Raw genomic sequence first — 18,887 nt, forward strand, 5'->3', positions numbered from 1 at the left:
CTGACTTCTGAAGAAGATCTATGATTGAAAAGTTGCTCCCAATAAAGTAAGTCCTTCTGTCCCCTTCTACTTTTTTAAATTTGGCACCTGCTGATGCTATTCTGTTGGATGTGCGTGCCTTCCATTGCACTTTGGTAATGTGTTGAGACCATGGACTAGGCTGGGACCAAAAACATGGCCCAGACATTTTTTTATGGCCCCCTTAAAATATTGGGCCAGTCTAAGAAAATACAGCATCTGTCCAGCGAGACCAACCACCGACTTGATTGGCTAAAAGTGAAAGTCTATTGATTGGAAAGCGGGGTTGGAGGAACTTACTGTATGGATGGCAAATCAGTCTTGCTTTTCTAATTGAAATTATTAGTTTTGTTGGCAGTATTTAACAGAAGTTACCTATTTGATTGACGTACATGTGTGTGTGCGGGTGTGCAGGCATGTGCTTGTGTGAGTTGGAACTTTGCTGTTTGTGTGCTGAGTCACTGTGATTAGGAGCAGATCTGGTTTGAGGCAGGTTTTGGTCAAAATGTGCCTACCTGTGTCTTTGTGTGTGTGTTTGGTTAAAAACTTACAGGCCAAGACTGATACACACAGCAAATCCTCTTCCTGAATCAGAGCGATGCTACACCCCCCCCAAACACACACACACACACATACACACAAACACAAACATGCACGCATAAAAGCACACACAGACACGCACTATGCACACAATCACACAAACACAAGAATGCACGCACACAAGCACACACAGACACGCACTACACACACAAATAGTTTGGGGGTGTGGGAGTCTACGTATGTGTGACCACCCAGTGTCGTAATACAGGACCATGATTTAAGAGGGCAGAAAGGAGGACACAGAAAAAAACAGACGGAAAAAAGGGGCTATTGATTTCCATCCTACAGTTTTTCAACATGCGCGTCATCAATCTGGTAAGGTGTCTTTATGCAATTATGTGCTGCAGAGTTTGTGTCCGCAGAATGAATCCAGTTTGAAAGTGTGTTTTAAAGACAAATGTGAGAAATTCCTTATGTAAACCCAACATTTCGCACATCCACAGCTTTTGTGTGTATCTAACCCACACTACATGAGATGCAGTTTAGTGCACTTTGTCTCATTATGGTGAATGTAGACCTAGCAAACTCAAAATTACATGAAAATGCATTTTTCATCTGTTGTATCTGTGCTGATTTTAACAGTCAAACCTATGTCTATGCAGTCTCTGCATCAAAACTGACTCAAAAGCCAGTTTTAACTTCAAGCAAGTGTTGTTTCTTTGCACATATAGTGTCGATTCTCTATTATTTCCAAATGTGCTCTTCATTATGGAATTTCCTTATGTGAGACAATGAACAATGAAAAATATTTGAAATGCACAGATTATTGATGACATAAATGTGTTGTAAGGGTAATCTTGTGTTGTATAGGACTGGCAGATATGCAAAAAGAGTAATCGCTATGCACATAGACCCTTAGCGCATGCCGTTCCACCAGTGGAAAGCTGTAACAGCCACCAAAAAAATGACCATAGTACTACACCACATGAGTGCACAGGGCCATTACTACCTTATGACTTGGTCAATGCCATTCTGGTAACAGCTAATTTATAACAGGGGCTGTGTCTTACAGGGTCAAGGTTTTCCGGAGAGCCAATGTTTTGAGTTAACGTAGATCCTGAAGCTTTGACATTTCCTTAAGTCACGTTCTCGTTTACTTTTAAGTTTTCCACTTTTTTAACCAGCAAATGTCGAAGACAAAGTAATCGTTAGGAGTTAATGGTCTACAGAGCAATGGAAGGGCTTCAATAGGCCCTAAACCATTTGTAAACAAAGTAATAAATGTATTCTGCTTTCTGTTGACAATTAATTAATAGTTAAGAAAAACGTCATTGATGTTGTATTGTGAGTAGTTATTCTAAAGTGTTGCCATTTCCCCTCCTCTCTGGTACAGGGTCCAGATCCATCACTGGCCTACAGGCCAGAACACCAGCCAGCAACCAGCAAGGACCAGACGGAGTTCCGCAACTTTGAGGTACAAAACACGCAAAAAAAACCCTCCTCTGTATATTGCTTGGGGTAAACAGGTTTGAAGTCACACTAACCCTGTACTATTGCTGCTATTGCTCTTTCTCTCTCGCGCTCTCTCTCTCTCTCTCTCTCGCGCTCTCTCTCTCTCTCTCTCTCTGTGTCTGTGTGTGTGTGTGTGTGTGTGTGTGTGTGTGTGTGTGTGTGTGTGTGTGTGTGTGTGTGTGTGTGTGTGTGTGTGTGTGTGTGTGTGTGTGTGTGTGTCTGTGTGTGTGTGTGTGTGTGTGTGTGTCTGCTTCCTAGGACGGTGAACTGTTTGACCGGGTGCAAAACACGTACAAGCTCATGCACACACACCAGACCTTGGATTTTGTCAAACGGAAGGTCAGTAACTCCTGCCCTAATATTTGTGACAAATTCCCACACACACTGTGGCGTCCTGGTTTAAGAGGGCAGTAGTTAATGGTTTGCCGATGGTATGCAAAGGTCTTAGGAAACAGCAGGTCTCATTCAAGAGCAATTACATCCCTGAGTACATCAGTTACCGTGACCACCGTGTGTTGTTTATAAGGTGTTACTGGCAGCAGCACATGCATGATCTAATCTTTAACACGATCCTCAATCTTGATTTATAGTTTTATTTATTTACGTTTGTAGATATGCATGCAAAACACAGATTTCCTATATATTTTCCCAAATAGCCCAGTTGCAAATTCCCCACCTTGATTCCATAGTCAAATAATGAACAAACACAGAAAAATAAATGAACTGCCGTCTTCTTATTTCTGGTCCCCTTCTCCCTCTGCCTTGGCCGCTTGTCTCCTGTAGCATGCGGAGTGGAGTGGCTGTAGCCATGCTAAGATGACCATGATGGAGGCCATAGACTCTCTGGATCAACTGGTGGACGAGTCCGACCCCGACGTGGACTTCCCCAACTCCTTCCACGCCTTCCAGACCGCAGAGGGCATCCGCACCCAGCACCCTGACAAAGGTCAGCTGGGGGTCGCAGGGGTCACTTTGGGGTCATGAACTGAGATGGGACGGGGTGGTGGGTGGTCAAGGGTGCTGTTAAGCAATGGGGCTACATCCAAATAATGTGGTAGGCACTGCCTTCTTAACAGTAGCTACCACTCACTTTCACTGTTGCCACATACTGTAAGTGCCTAGCTCAGAATCACCCAGGGGGCTCATAGCACCACATGGCTTACAAGTTCACACAAACTTTCTACAGTTGGGCTGGGGATCCTCAATTTCAAGGTGAAAGACCATTGGGAAACTCCAACTCCCATTGTCATTGTGACACAGCACTCCACAGCACACAAGTGAACACTGCACACAACGAAATTGCATTTATGCCTCACCCGTGCAAGGGGGCAGCCCTCAGTGGCACCCCATGGGGAGCAGTGCGGTGGGACGGTACCATGCTCAGGGTACCTCAGTCATGGAGGAGGATGGGGGAGAGCACTGGTTGATTACTCCCCCCACCAACCTGGCGGGTCGGGAGTCGAACCGGCAACCTCTGGGATGCAAGTCTGACGCCCTAACCGCTCACCCATGACTGCCCTAAGGAGGCATATCTGAACACAGGACTGTAATGTCTTTCTGGAAAAAATGCTGAATAGCACCAATGATGGTAGATATGCCAGAATGTCACGTGACGATAGTGTGTTTATTTTTCTCCAGACTGGTTCCAGCTGGTCGGCCTCATTCATGATGTGGGCAAAATGATGGCCCTGTGGGGCGAGCCTCAGGTAATTGATGTCCCCATGGACAAACATGCACATGCCCACGCCCACACACAGACACACACACACACACACACACACACACTTAGAGCGAGCCAGCTGTTGTATTCATTCATTCTCACCCCAACTCTCTCTCTCTCTCTCTCTCTCTCTCTCTCTCTCTCTCTCTCTCTCTCTCTCTCTCTCTCTCTCTTTCTCTCTCTGGGAACAGTGGGCTGTAGTTGGTGACACATTCCCGGTTGGCTGCAAATTCCAAGACTCCATCGTCTTCAGAGACACAACTTTTAAAGAAAACCCTGACCTCAATGATCCTGTGCTCAGGTAAACACACACACACACACACACACACACACACACACACACACACACACACACACACACACACACACACACACACACACACACACACACACACACACACACACACACACACGTTTGTGAAGCTCTTTGTTGTGTTTAATGTGTGTCTCCGTCTGCTTCATCTTGTGTGTGTAGCACTGAGTGTGGCATCTACAAGCCAAACTGTGGTCTGGAGAACGTGCTGATGTCTTGGGGACATGACGGTGAGTCAACTGAAGAGTTAAGAGCTATTATGTGGGAGTGTGTGTACTGCCCTACAAAGGCAAAGTGCAGTAACTATGTATTTTGTCAAAATGGACTTCATAACAACATCTTGTGGCAAAACATTATGGCCAAACTTTGTCCCATTTTACAGATGTCTAATTTACAGTAACCACAATAGCCAACATAACGATAAAACTTTTTCTCAGTCAGTTGTCCCAGGCCCCGGCAGGAAGGGGGCCCAGAATTGGGTCCTCATTATATTTTATGTATTGGGTGGTGGGGCTTTTCAGATGACCTTGCCCCAGGCCTGACCAATGCTGTCAGCACCCCTGGCCAGACAGATGGTGGACTGACTGAGAGTGTGACAGTGTATTTTGTTTAGATTATTAGCATAAACTCCTTATCTTTACTATGCTTGAATTGTAGTTTAATATAACTTAATATGAATAGTTTTTTCTTCCACACCTAAAATATCTAACTGAGCTCACAAAGACAGATAGAGAGCTGGTCAGTAGATTTGTTAAGTAATAAAATCAGTTGTGTAGTGTGTACAGGCGTAAATAAATTGTACACCTCTGACCATACTGATATGGATCTAATATTGCAGAGTATCTATACCAGGTGATGAAGTATAATAAGTGCACCATTCCAGAAGAGGTGAGTACACACACACACACACACACACACACACACACACACACACACACACACACACACACACACACACACACACACACACACACACACACACACACACACACACACAGAGAGTAATGGCCTGTCTGTAGGTCATCAGGACGGTCTGAATGGGAGAACAGGGCAATGACCTTTCGCACGCAAAAGCACAGCATGGTCACATCCCATTCTGAACTGCAAACACACACCCCTAACACACCCCATACATAACAACGCAAACACACAACCACACACGCGAGCACACACACGCACGCACGCACGCACACACACACACACACACACACACACACACAGTCCGACCCTCATCTGGTTCTTGGCATACATTTGACCATACCCATCAATGGCGGCTGATGAACATATGAAAGTTTATTTCAATGCCTGATTAAACTATTTTAGGTTATCCAGGTTTAAATCTAAAATGTGCAACCCATATAAGATACATTTAAACCCAGTTGAAACATGGGTTTACAAAATTCCATTTAGGCCTAAACAAGGTTTAATTTAACCCACTGACGCCTAAAGCACTTGCAAAAAAGGGTGCTGAATGCCTGAGCCCTTTTTAAGAAAAGCTGCCGTCAGCCTATAAAAACCTAAATATCTCGGCTTCTGACACACATAAAAATATGCACTACGTTGCATTTAAATGCTCAGACCCTCATCTTTCATTAGAATGTGTTCATTCATCTCAAACAAACAGAGATTTTTAATTGAGTTGTCTCAAATCTCATGAGCCTGAATGTTGCGTACTGCAGCTCCAGGCGCCAGGGCCAATGTTGCGCAACGCAACATCAGGCATCAATGGGTTAAGCTATGTTGGTGCAACCCAGCCTGTATGTATTAACACTTCATTATGCCACTCATGCACACTCATGTGTTTTCCCATATTTTGCTTTTGTTTACCATTCTCTAATGGGTTTCACCTGTCTGTCTGTCTGTCTGTGTGGTGTTGTAGGGTCTGTATATGATCCGTTTCCACTCGTTCTACCCCTGGCACTCCGGAAACAACTACTCAAACCTCTGCAACGACAAGGACACCAGTATGCTGCCCTGGGTCAAAGAGTTCAAGTAAGCACACACACACCCACACTGCTATGGGGACCCAATCTTGGGGCCCCTCTCTCCCTGGACCCCGGCCAACATGCCTGTTTGTCCTGTCGGCTTCCCTGCACATGCGCGCGCATGCACACACATGCACACACATGCACAATGCACACACACACACACACACACACTGATGGCACACACACATGTGGCACAAAACAAGATCTGTCACAGCACGGAGAGAGGTGGATTTTATTTTGTGCGAGCTCAGCTTACCAACAGCTTTTTCCACTCGCTGTCTGCAGGGGTGCGCCAACTAGTGGAAGATGTTCTGCTGATTGCAACGTTTTGGCAAGCCCACATCATGCTGTACTGAGACTGTGTGTTTGTGTGTGCTGTTTCCACAGTAAGAGACTGTGTGTTTGTGTGTGCTGTTTCCACAGTAAGAGACTGTGTGTTTGTGTGTGCTGTTTCCACAGTAAGAGACTGTGTGTTTGTGTGTGCTGTTTCCACAGTAAGAGACTGTGTGTTTGTGTGTGCTGTTTCCACAGTAAGAGACTGTGTGTTTGTGTGTGCTGTTTCCACAGTAAGAGACTGTGTGTTTGTGTGTGCTGTTTCCACAGTAAGAGACTGTGTGTTTGTGTGTGCTGTTTCCACAGTAAGAGACTGTGTGTTTGTGTGTGCTGTTTCCACAGTAAGAGACTGTGTGTTTGTGTGTGCTGTTTCCACAGTAAGAGACTGTGTGTTTGTGTGTGCTGTTTCCACAGTAAGAGACTGTGTGTTTGTGTGTGCTGTTTCCACAGTAAGTTTGACCTGTACACCAAGAGCGAGGAGCTGCCTGACGTGGACTCCCTCAGGCCGTACTACCAGTCCCTCATTGATAAATACTGCCCAGGGGTAATGCAGTGGTGAACCAATACACTCTGGAGGGAACAGACCAGCATTTTTGGAAATGTCCATTTTACACCTCCCCTTGAGTTCAATAATGACCGCCGCCAAAGGAGTTTATGTGAACGTCTGAGTTTGTCGTTTGTTTGAATTGCTGCTGTGTATATGCCATGGCCTGCCACTAGGGGGCGCCAAGGAGGCTGTGTGCTGATGAGCACACTTCCAAAAATGACGGACTGTTCCTTTAATGCACACAAGCTGGCACTGGTGCTAGAAACATATGCCAATACATCTCACTCACACAGTTGCACGGGACTTACAAAATACACCTTCACCCACACTCAGAAAACAAATGTGTGATCAACCGCATTCATCAACCACAAAGCAAATGTGATTAATCACGTTCGTCAACTGATCAGTTGATCTCCATGGCACCAATTCCACGTTCTTAAATATCACTCATAAGAATGTCACTCATACTGATTCAACACACCAACAGCCTGCCTCTCTTCTTCTGTAGATAATGATTTTTTCGTGAGGATAACAATTGATTAATCAATTTCATGAATTCATGAATGACTCCTGTAAATGCCCTGAATGTTAAAAGATGATTATTATAAAGACTGAATGTGGATTGAATATTATACGAGTGTTGAATGAATGTTGACTGTTGACAGTTATGCAGCAGTACATGCTATTATGAATGTTATGACACTGCCAAAAGATGTACAAGGATGAGGAAAAGCATGTCACCGTGATGATTGTCTTTTATTATAAATCTTGAAAAAACGTCACAAAAAATGTTTCTTTTCTTTATCTATAAGCTTGGCAAATAGACCAATGCAGACACTCACACAAACTCTCTCTCTCCCACACTCTCTCACACACACATGCAAAAGAACAAAAAAACATGGGGCAAAAAACAAACAAGAGCAAAGTTCTAAAGTCAAGGTTGTGTGAAAGCGTTAAGATTAAAGGCTGTAGCGGGAACACATTCAACTTACACTAACAAACACACACAAAAATAAACATACATACAAAAACATAAACGACAAAACATCCATAAATAAGAAGTAACAGTGACTGGTCAACGAAGCCTGTGAAAAAAAGCCACCTGCGAAGTTGAGACAGGATAGCATAGGAGGTATAGAAGTTCAATAGGAATGCACGCGTGTTGCTGTGTGTGTATGTGTGTATGCGTGTGTGTGCGTGTAAAGTTTGCAAAAGGTGGGCACATGTTTATGGATACACGGTGCAGCGTCGATGAAGAGCAAAACCATCATTGTTCCAGAAGTGTGAGTGCATGTGTGTGTACGTATTGAATGTGTGTCTGTGTGTGTGTGTGTGTGTGTGTGTCTGCGTGTGTATGTGTAAATAAGACAGGCAGCAAAAGCACTCCGTAAGGAAATGAAGTGGCATCATAGGTGAGAATCCGTAGCGGTTGAACATGAGACTAGAGGTGACACGGCAAACTGCAACACCACTGGAAAACGGCAAGAGCAGCTGTCAGTCAAGAGTAGAGTAACTTTATGCAAGTCAATGCAAATCAATGGAGAACACGCCCTAATCTAAATAGACTAAAGCTGTGTGAATATGAAGTGACAGATTAAGCAAGGACCAGATTTGAATTGTCAAGATAAATATCTACTTAAATCATACGAGTCAACAAAATACATTTTAAAATCAATTCATATCAGTTTGGTAGATATTTAGGAGCACTCTTCAACTTCTATTGTGAAATTTTCACAATCTTCAGCCATTTTTTGACAGAGGAGAGCCCCCTTCTCCATTCAATAACATTACTCAGATCTACCCTTAAGTTATGGCTGCCAGGATTGCCATGAAAAGAGGGGACGGGGTCACCTCCAGTCTAACGTTCCATCTCTATGTCAGACCTATTTCCCCTTCCTTAATGAGTCATCACCGTTGACTTCCTGTCCCTCCTTATGAAGCCCCTCCTCTTCCTGTTCTTCCTTCTCCTCCTCCTCCTCTTCTTCTTCTTCTTTGACTTCCTCTGCATTGCTCAGCTCATCCTCATCATCAGCAGCAGTATCAGCATTCTTCTCCTCCACCACCTCCTGTCTTTCATCCTCCTCTTTTTCCAGCTTGCTTTCCTCTTGCTCATCTTTTTCCCTCTCCTCTTCTTTTCTATCCCCTCCTCCTTTTAAATCTCGCTCTGCCTCCTCATCCTCCTCTTCATCACTCTCTCCTTCCTCGCTCTCCTCCTCTTCCTCCACCTGTTCCTCCTGCGTGTGTGCTGGTGGAGGCTGTCTGCTGTTCTCCTGTGGCTGTGTTGAGTGTGTGTGGGAGTGTGTGCGCTTGTGTGACAGCAGGTGTTTGAGCAGACACGCTCCAGCCACGGCGACGGCCAGAGACCAGACGAAGACGGGTCCCGGCAGCGCACACACGCTCTCCCGCACACCTGCCAGGACCTGGGGGAGCAGGGCCTTAGAGGAGCGGCGCGCTGGGGCCTTGTCCTGTGGAGATGGAGGCAGAGAGGGACACATGTTTTGTATTCAATCCTTCATGTTGATTGTTTGGTATACACTTGGAAAAGAAGTTCAATAAATAAACATTGACTTAAAAAAAAAAAAAAAGGGAGAGTGAAACATGCACACGTGTACACAACAACACACACACAAAGTCATCCACTGATCTAAAAGGTTTTACATCATAACATTCCAAATGAAAGGGAGTTACGCCAGGGACACATGGAGGCAAAATGAGGAAAGCGAAGGGAGGGGAAATGTAGGGTTCCATTCTGACAGCTCAATGGTCAACCAGTCGTAGCATCGAATCAAATCGATAAAAACATTTATCATCATACGTAGAGTATGCACAGAGACACACACAGGCCCAAACGTTGGCACACATACAGTACACACACACTGCAGTAGGTCACCTTAAGGCCATGTTGACTCAGCATGTTCTCCAGGAAATGGTCTCCCATCTGCACTATGGGGTAGAACTCCTCTGCATACACCCTCCTCCACCAGCGCTCGGGGTACGACCTGCAACACACACACATAGGGTGCATCCCAATATGTGACCTTGCCTCCTCCACTTGCCTCCTCCACTTGCTTCTCGTCATGATGACATCACTGACAACAGCATTATATTTCAATATCTTGCAAAAGCTCAATTGTAAAGTCTTTTTCTCATTTGCAATTGGGATGGTGAATGAAAAACAGTCCCTCAAAAGTTGTTGTGGCGAGGCTGACAGCTGGGAAACTTTATCGTTTTCTCCACGGAGGAGGGGCCAGGAGGCGGGACGAGGAGACAAGCCCAAGTGGAGGAGGCAAGGACACATATTGGGATGCACCCATACATACAGAGTTAGGCCACCATCACACCAAACGCTTCGAACTGATATTTTGGATGCCATCACTCCGAATGCAGATTTTCCATTTTAAGTCCACCGAGAACTCAAATGCTGTCAATCAGGAAATCAGCCCTTGATGTGAAGCGTATTTTCTACTATCTTTTTTCAACTCAATCCACTCGAGGAGGACAGGTGGAAAATCTTCCTGCTTTGCGCTGATAATTAGCACAGTAATACGCTTCCTTTCAATGATAAACAACAGAAAAAAGTGTCTTGCACTGTAAAATCTGTGGTTCAGTGTTTGTGGCCCAATAGGCCAATCTCTGGCCGCTGAAGGGTGCGGTTAAAGTCATCGGTGAGCTCACCCGTCCTCCTTGGGCTCGGTGAACCAGTACTTGTAACGGAGAGCTCTCAGGTAGGTGGGGGGCTTGTCCTTAAACGGGTACTTGGACTCATCACTCTGGATCAGACGGATCACTGAAGGAGACAAAACAAATGCAGTCAGTTGGCAGCTTGTCTCTTCGACGGTCACACACCCAACTTCTTGTCTCGGATGTGGCTCCACACACACCTGCAGCTGCCGGTCTTGATCATACTAAAGAACAGTGCATCAATCGCATCCTTCCTCAAGCATTATACACATATACACACATACACTGGTATCCATTTATCCCCACAGTCTGTATTAAACTCATTGATGCCGGATTGGATAGCGCGACGCAACATTGACCCTAGCGCCGGAAGCTGCATTACTCAGCTTTTGGCTTTAAATTTGAGATATCATTTTTTTTTTTAATTGGTTTGTTACAGCTGAGTGAGCATGTTCAAATGTAGGATGAGGGTCATAGCTTCATTACTGTGTGTGCTTGAGAGGCTGAGATAGTTAGGTTTTTATAGTATCTTTTCCCAAAAATGTCATGAACGTGTTATAAGGCCAGGGCACCTGCCCTCTTGGTGGTAGGATAGTTCATACTGTACATACACCTACACTCACTCACCATCCTTCTTGCCCTGCAGTAGTCTGTAGACGAGGCTGGTGAACCAGGGGCTCTGGTTGTAGGGGCCCAGGGCGGCGAACCACATCTGCCAGTCCAGCCGGGGCTGGTGGGGCGTCACGAAGGCCGGAGACGCACTAGTGTTGCCTGGCTTATACATGAACTCAATCTCCTACAGGAGGGAGGCATGGAACAAGAGAGAGGAGGGAAATGAAAAGACGGAGGGAGAGAAAGGGAAGAAGAAGAAGAAGAAGGAAGAAGAGAGCATTGTCACAACCATCTCATTTATACACATTGAGGTTCATATACACAAGTTTACCTCTTATTCAAAAGGTCGTCTAAGACCAAAGGGAGTTAGAGAAAGATAGTACTTTTGTTTTGTTACACCCCTTGACAACACATTCATGTACAAAGTATACAAATGCAATTGTATGCCTGTATGTGAGTCATTTCTGATTTGTAATAGACATGAGGGTGGTGCAGCCACGTCCAATGTCACAACTGTATGGATTAAATGTTTTTTACTGAACTATGAAAGAAGTATATACATTGCTTGCACCTTAATAACCAGTTATTCATTAATTTATGGGCATTGGTTGTACCACCTGTCGTCCGCTAAAAAAACATTGCATTCATGTCTCTGCATGCATGTTTGTGTACATGTTGCTGCTCTCACCGTCCATGTGTTGCGGTCGTAGCTGCCCTCGATGACGACCTCTGGGCGGCCCCCGACGCCGGTCATCCTGCGGAAGAGGCCGTAGGAGTTGGCCAGCTGGTAGCGGTCCGTCACCTCAAACGCCCGCCTCACGCCCGGCCACAGCGCATTGTTGGCCTCGTAGTCCAGGAACGTGAAGGGCACCTGGGACGCACGCACACACGCAGGCAACACATAGAATTAACCCCTTAACGCAGAGCCTTTCTCATAACCTTATTGGCTATGTTAACATGACGTATTTAAGTTCGAATTCAATAATTTGCCGAGTTTACTTTGATCTTTCATTTAATTACAAATTGTGAAGTGTTAACACAACATTTTCAAAGCGGAATTAAGTTTTATTGAGAATAAAAGTGATTTACTGTAATTATGTCTCATGTCTCATGTGAACGTAACCAGTGCCGCCAAAATGGTAAGGACCTAGTCTTAATCTGTTACCCAAGACTCCTTGTCATAGCAATGTTGTTTTAATGTATGGAGTGTTTTCAGCAAAGACTGAATAGCCCCATCGATGGGACCATCTGCAGTAAGAGGCTACCACACCAACTCAGCATTGCACAGACATTGTGCTAGGTACTGACTTGTGGTGTTATACATGCCAAATGCATTGTGGATTATTCATGTTCTGTACCGTAACATGTTCTGAGACAGGACACGCACACATACACCAATTCTTGATGAGTTAATACTGACCAGGCTGATGGCAAACACGCCAACAGCTGCAGCTGCCATGACTCCCCACTGGGTGGTGCTCCAGAGCCGCAGCAGGATGCCCCTCATACACGCAGCCCTGCAGGAGATGATGACCAATACAGAGGCATTAGTTACACACACACACACCTGTGAGCCCAGTACCATACAGTAGGATGTACAGTGATTTGGTACGATGTTTCCTTGCAAGATCCGGGCAGCCTCCATTGATTGGAGGACCTCGGATGTGTCATGAAAGTCTCATGGTATGAGCACAGAGGGGGAGAAAATAAGTGACTCCTATTGAACGCTCACACGTGCACGCACACACACACGCACACACACACAAGAAAGAAAACAGGGCTGGGATAGAGAACACCAAACAGGAATGAGTAGTTTGAGACTAGTTTGTGTGTGTGTGTGTGTGTGTGTGTGTGTGTGTGTGTGTGTGTGTGTGTGTAATATGAAGGTGTTGTCTCACTTGAACATGGCTCTGAGGATCTCCCAGGTGAGGGACAGCACTCCGATCCAGATACTGGGCAGCATCATGTCCTTCAGCATAGCCATGAACTGGTGATACGTGAAGGCTGCAAAAACACACACACACACACACACACACACACGCACACGCACACGCACACGTACACACACACACACACACACACACACACACACACACACACACACACACACACACACACACACACGCACACGCACACGCACACGCACACGCACACGCACTCTACAGTTTGTGCGAGTTTGTGCAGTGCCCGCTGACATACCCGTATCAAACTCTGTCATACAAATTCTGTTAACCTCTTCTCGCCATTTGAATGTTTTTCGTCCTGGCGTAACACTAGTCAATACAAGAGTGAATACGTCTCCTGCGGTATGTAAAGTCAGTTTTTTCTCAAGAAGTTCTTCAGTTTTTTACGCCACAACGCTGGGTACATCAGCCAAAATGGGAGTGTCACCCTTTGCTAACTAGTGACTCATTTACAGATGGTGTAACTTCAATCTGCTCATTACCGTGCCGGGCCGCGGCAGCGTACCGTGATCATTACACCCTGTGGCCATTCGGAATGCGGGGGGCAGTATAGCACCGCTTTTGCAGAGCAGCGTCTGCCTGTGTCTGTGGTCTGTTTGTGCTTCCGTCCTTGCCCGTCCCCCAGTTTTAGTAGTAGTAGAAATACAGTCAGCAAATTGCATGTTTTATTTAGCATTGGGCATTTGATAGGGCATTTGATAATAACACAAGTGTGAGCCCTAAACAAGACCACAATGTGAATTTAAACTCGACTTTTTTCTGTCTTGCATTCACCGTCTCCCAATCCGTCTCTAACTTATTTCAGCACTATTCAAGCCAGGAACGGGTAGGCCTATCCTCAGGATACAGAGTTTGCATACCTACTACAATTTGAACCGGTAAAGACAATTAAAACCGACTCAATCAGACAGGAACACCATTGTAATTAAGTGTGTCCCGTAACGCCAGCATGAGAGAGATCGAATTTTAAATTTGGCGACGACATTGTGTTGCACGTAACATTGGGCATTTGATAATAACACACGCGCGAGCCCTAAACAAGACTGCCAGTCGACGGTGTTTTGTTTTTATTATTCTGCATTCATGCCAGGAACGGATTGTGAACACTTATGACTGCTTCTTTGGAGGCTGGATAACCTGTCACACCACGACGTGTCACAAAAGGCTGTGCACTGCCTTTTTGAAAAAAAAACAAAAAAACACAGCAGTCGTATTGTCACGGGGGTGACAAACTTGGACTAACTGTTATTCTCACTGATTGCAAATGTTTGCAGGTGCCAATGGGAAGAGGGAGAAAGGTGATTGGGTGTACGGGGTGGGTATGGGCTTTTTGAATGCAGGTGGCAAGATGGCGAGGAGGATCCGGAGGAGGACGAGACGCACAGCTACCGCACGAGAGAAGGGTCGGAGAGACTACCGCGGCCGGGGGGCAGCCTTGGGAGGGGGGTGAGCTGCACGCCGGTATCCGGATGGGGCCAGGAGAAGATGGGGCACGCGTTCGGTCCTTTGGACGACACAAGCAACAGACGACTACGAATGGCGCGGACGGCATATTGCCTGAACGAGGTTTGCGGCCAGAGTCACGAAGAGGTTGCGTTGGAAAGCTGGTGGTGGAGGACGCTCACCACCGAAGTTAAGTGCCACGCCTGGTCACCATAGCCTTCACCTTGAAGCCTCCTCCCCGCTGTGTGCGCTGCCCCTGGCCCGCTCTGTCTGTCACTCACTCACTCTCTCACTCCCGGACCCAGCGAATGCACGATCGGAAAAGACTTTTTGAACAGCGAGGATGGCCACCCCTACACCATCGTTTTATGTGTGCTGTGTTGGTTGCTGTGCTGCTCACGTGTGCTCCTTTAAATAAGTAGCTTAGTTACTCGTGCTGTGTAGGCCTATTTTATTCACAATTGGTGATGGGAGTTAGCATCCCCCTGTGCGTTATTCATACGAATTCAGAGACTGGAAGCCTGTTTACCCTTCTCCACCAGCTGATCCGCCTCCGCGTGCCCAGACGAGCCAGGTGGCCCTGCCCAACCTGTGGGAGGCTACGATGCGCACGGACCGAGTGAGAGGTTTGAGGTGCTGATCAGAGACATTGGACCATTAAGGACCCCGCGGACAGAGAACTGGTTACACATCCACACACGCGCGCACACACACACACACACACATGCATACAGAACTATGTCTCCAAATAGAAAATAAATACTTGATTTAAATGACTTTGTTGTCTTGGTGTTTCCTGATGTGTACAATGCTCCTCGGGGTAGTTGGTATTAAGTGGGGGTGCCGCTGTCAAACGCGCACCCCCCACCTGTGACAGTATGATAAATGTTAAGATAAGTGTGAAATTCTTTTTTTTTTTGCTTAGGCCTATTTTTTTTTTGCAAACGAATTCATTAATAGGCCTAATTACTTCTATTGTTAAGGCGGCTACAGAGTATAATTTGTTTTCATTATTTCATAATTTTTGTTGGTGGTAAGCCTATATAGGCTACTATATAGGCTATTTTTAATTAGGCTATTTGAATGATTCAACCAACCGCCCGAATTTTATTAAAATATTTGGCTATAGGCTACTTTCGATTCGATTGTGTGTGCTCTTCTTAAAACCTGATTTTAATATGGCAACCAAGCATAGGCCCTACACATTGTGAGGGACTAAACAAGTGCGTCCAATGCGAATACTCCCTCTTGTGTTGTTGGAGAGAGAGAGAGCTCTTTTGTGTGCGTGTGGGGGTTTAATCACCCCCTCCCCCACAGACAAACATTCACTCCGTCACACAGTTGAAGACTGTAGTTAGTTGACATCTATGTAAGCGCCCCTCCAAGCGTCTGCCTGTGTTTGTGCTTCCGTGCTTGTCCATCCCCAAGTTTTAGTAGTAGTAGAAATACAGTCAGCAAATTGCATGTTTTATTTAGCATTGGGCATTTGATAGGGCATTTGATAATAACACAACAACATAACAAGTGTGAGCCCTAAACAAGACCACCATGTGAATTTAAACTCGACTTTTTTCTGTCTTTCATTCACCATCTCCCAATCCAGTTTGCATAGGCCTACCTACAATTAAATAAAATAAAAAAGACGTTTTTTTTTTATTATTATTATTATTATTAGTGCTTGTGGACACTTGTGAACTATGACTCCTTCTTCGGAGGCTGGATAACCTGTCACACCACGAGCTCTTTTGTGTGCGTGTAGGGGTTTAATCACCCCCTCCCCCACAGACAAACATTCATAGCGTCACACAGTTGAAGACTGTAGTCAGTTGAAATGTATGTAAGCGCCCCTCCAAGCCGTGTGAGTTTAACAGTTTGCGGCCAAGAGTTTTTTTTTCACGAGCGCGCGCGCACACACACACACACACACACACACACACACACACACACACACACACACACACACACACACACACACACCACACACACACACACACACACACACACACACACACACACACACACACACACACACACACACACACACACACACACACAAGAGATGCAAGGCAGAATATGGACGTCCAAGCTCACACGGGAGCGCTGCAATAGGTAAGCTGTAGGCCAGTGTTTCCCAACCTTTTGTGTCTTATGTACTGTGGTGTCCCCTAAACCTCTTTGTTGTGCTATGAGTACCCCCTAATTCATGTTCTATATCGCTTTCTCTGTCCTGGTGTGACTGCTCCATAGCCTACATTTGTTATAATAATAACATCTTTCCAAGTACCCCCTTCGCAGACACAGAATAGCCTAAAGACTAATTACAACGCACTACTTCTGTTACAGGTACATTGATCACCTGGATACAGTCATCGACCAAATCATCGATCTAGGTGGTGAGCCCACTGGTAGGTGAAGGGAAACAGCGCACTACTGCACAAACAACAGGCCGAGTCGCAGGAGACACAGCGAAAGGGACGGAACGCAATTCTGGTTAAGCCGGGCAGAAAGGATGTTTTCTGCTGTCTTTATCTGCAGTGTAGCCTACATTAGGCAACTTGTAAAGGCTGCTGTGTAGGCATTGTCTACTAAAACTCTGTAGGCCTACTTGTGAAATAAATTTACACTCTTGCTGAAATTTCAAGTTTAGCCTACGTTTATTTGTTTATACACAGAATTAAAAATCAATACAATAAAAACAATATGAGGTAATAAAAGAGTATGACGTGTGTGCATCCGTTTTTTTTGTTCAACATTGTTCAACATTGTCATAAGATGGTGCGGAGAACCAGGTAAAGACCACAAATGCCCAGACGCTAACCAGACATGGATACCAAATTATTTCTATTTATTTATTATATTTTAGCCTACTAAATATTGAAAGAAGGAAAAGAAAAGACAGACACGTCGAGGCTACTGGTCGTAGCCTATTACAGCAAATCGAACATGCGTGCACACATAGCAATAAAGTAGTAAAAGGAATTCAATTTCGGAGCGCAGTGGGTTTCGTGGGTCCGGGGGGATGGTGATGGCACGTTTGGTGTCTTTCCACCACCCCTGCACGGAGAGTGCATGGATGGAAAGCATATCCATAAAGCATCTGCATTCCTTCTGGAAGAATTAGGCTACAAAGAGCTGGTTACAATTTCAGTAGGCTATTATTTCCATAAAGGAATCGAATAGCCTAATTGTCATAACAAAAGTTGCAGTTTCAGTCAAATAGCTCATATTAAGTGGAGGACGAGTAATATTTCATAAGCATATTTTAGTTCATATATTATGTAATTCATTCTGCAAAAATGAGTATATTTTTCTCTCAAAAAATGACATTGGTTTCAATGAGGGCACTCTTGTTCTGGCAGGGACTCGCTTTTCGGCACGACACTGGCTGTGCCAAACATTGTTTAAAAGTTTTTTATCAAATTTTGGTCGGCACACAAGGTTTTGGACATACTAATTTCTAGTGGCACCTGGGCTGCGTTTGGTGCATTGATCAGTCATGTTGCCTAGCGAAAAAGACAGCCTGGGTGAGAGGATGAGATCTTCCTCGGCTGGCGAGCGCTCAGCATGTGTGCCCGCGCGTTATCTTCTCTCCCAAGACCCGAAAGTTGCTTACAAGTCAATTTGAGCACGAAAACAGCAAAGACAATGTGATATTTCATTCAAATAGGGCCTACACACTCCAAATAAAACATTGGTCGGAGGGATTTTCAACCGGACCGCAGCGCGAGCAGACAGTCAGTGTGAAAAGCCAACTCTACCGGGAAAATCGCCGCTCGCTTACCATCAGTGCGCGAGCCCTGAAAATCGCAGCTCGCTTACCATCAGTGCGCGAGCTCTCGAAACAGTGAAGTGGCATATCGCAACAGCACATGCGGATCAGCCAAATCATATGCAACAAAGTCGCCAACAAAGCGAGGATTTAACGTTTAATAGGCCTATGCCAACGTTGTGTGAATACGGGAATTGGACAGCCATGCACTGTCCTTTCAATAGGTATAGTAGAATAATAGGTATAAGACCGCTTCGGTTTCTTTTCACCTCATGGGGAAAGCATAATTTCCATGCACTGCACGAAACTACTAAGCATAAAGTTAGCGATCAAACAAAAAATATTGGTTGTTGTCATTACAGCATTTAATAGCCTATGCTATGGCTGTTGGATTGCCAACCGTCCCTTGTATTAAGAAACAAACGTATGGATATGAGCTGACATGGG

The 18,887-nt window shown here is 45.3% G+C and overlaps 2 protein-coding genes across 4 annotated transcripts in view; one reads left to right on the forward strand and one right to left on the reverse strand.

Annotated features, from left to right (window-relative positions):
• The first annotated feature begins 724 nt into the window (after window positions 1–724).
• Window positions 725–7,420, forward strand: miox (myo-inositol oxygenase). Of its 3 annotated transcripts, XM_063196543.1 has the most exons (10): window positions 725–933; window positions 1,952–2,032; window positions 2,329–2,409; window positions 2,854–3,016; window positions 3,709–3,776; window positions 3,982–4,091; window positions 4,266–4,333; window positions 4,942–4,991; window positions 5,983–6,095; window positions 6,875–7,420. In XM_063196543.1, exons 1-10 carry the CDS (start codon window positions 916–918, stop codon window positions 6,981–6,983), a joined length of 861 nt encoding a protein of 286 aa, XP_063052613.1. In that variant the 5' UTR covers window positions 725–915; the 3' UTR covers window positions 6,984–7,420. The 3 variants fall into 3 exon arrangements, with proteins under 3 accessions (XP_063052613.1, XP_063052614.1, XP_063052612.1); XM_063196544.1 differs by lacking the exon at window positions 4,942–4,991 and having other exon boundaries at window positions 6,875–6,965; XM_063196542.1 differs by lacking the exon at window positions 4,942–4,991 and having other exon boundaries at window positions 5,983–7,420.
• Window positions 7,421–7,708: 288 nt separating this feature from the next.
• The window catches only part of lmf2a (lipase maturation factor 2a), a 22,126-nt gene continuing 10,947 nt past the window's right edge, over window positions 7,709–18,887 (reverse strand). Inside the window, exons 8-14 of the mRNA XM_063196541.1 lie at window positions 13,163–13,268; window positions 12,685–12,781; window positions 11,953–12,135; window positions 11,280–11,448; window positions 10,647–10,758; window positions 9,862–9,970; window positions 7,709–9,436 (exon numbers count right to left, since the gene is read on the reverse strand). Coding sequence (XP_063052611.1) covers window positions 8,855–9,436; window positions 9,862–9,970; window positions 10,647–10,758; window positions 11,280–11,448; window positions 11,953–12,135; window positions 12,685–12,781; window positions 13,163–13,268 — 1,358 coding nt within the window. The 3' untranslated portion in view covers window positions 7,709–8,854. The remainder of the gene's footprint in view (window positions 9,437–9,861; window positions 9,971–10,646; window positions 10,759–11,279; window positions 11,449–11,952; window positions 12,136–12,684; window positions 12,782–13,162; window positions 13,269–18,887) is intronic.

The sequence above is a fragment of the Engraulis encrasicolus genome, chromosome 4 (assembly GCF_034702125.1).
Source record: "Engraulis encrasicolus isolate BLACKSEA-1 chromosome 4, IST_EnEncr_1.0, whole genome shotgun sequence".
NCBI lineage: Eukaryota > Metazoa > Chordata > Actinopteri > Clupeiformes > Engraulidae > Engraulis > Engraulis encrasicolus.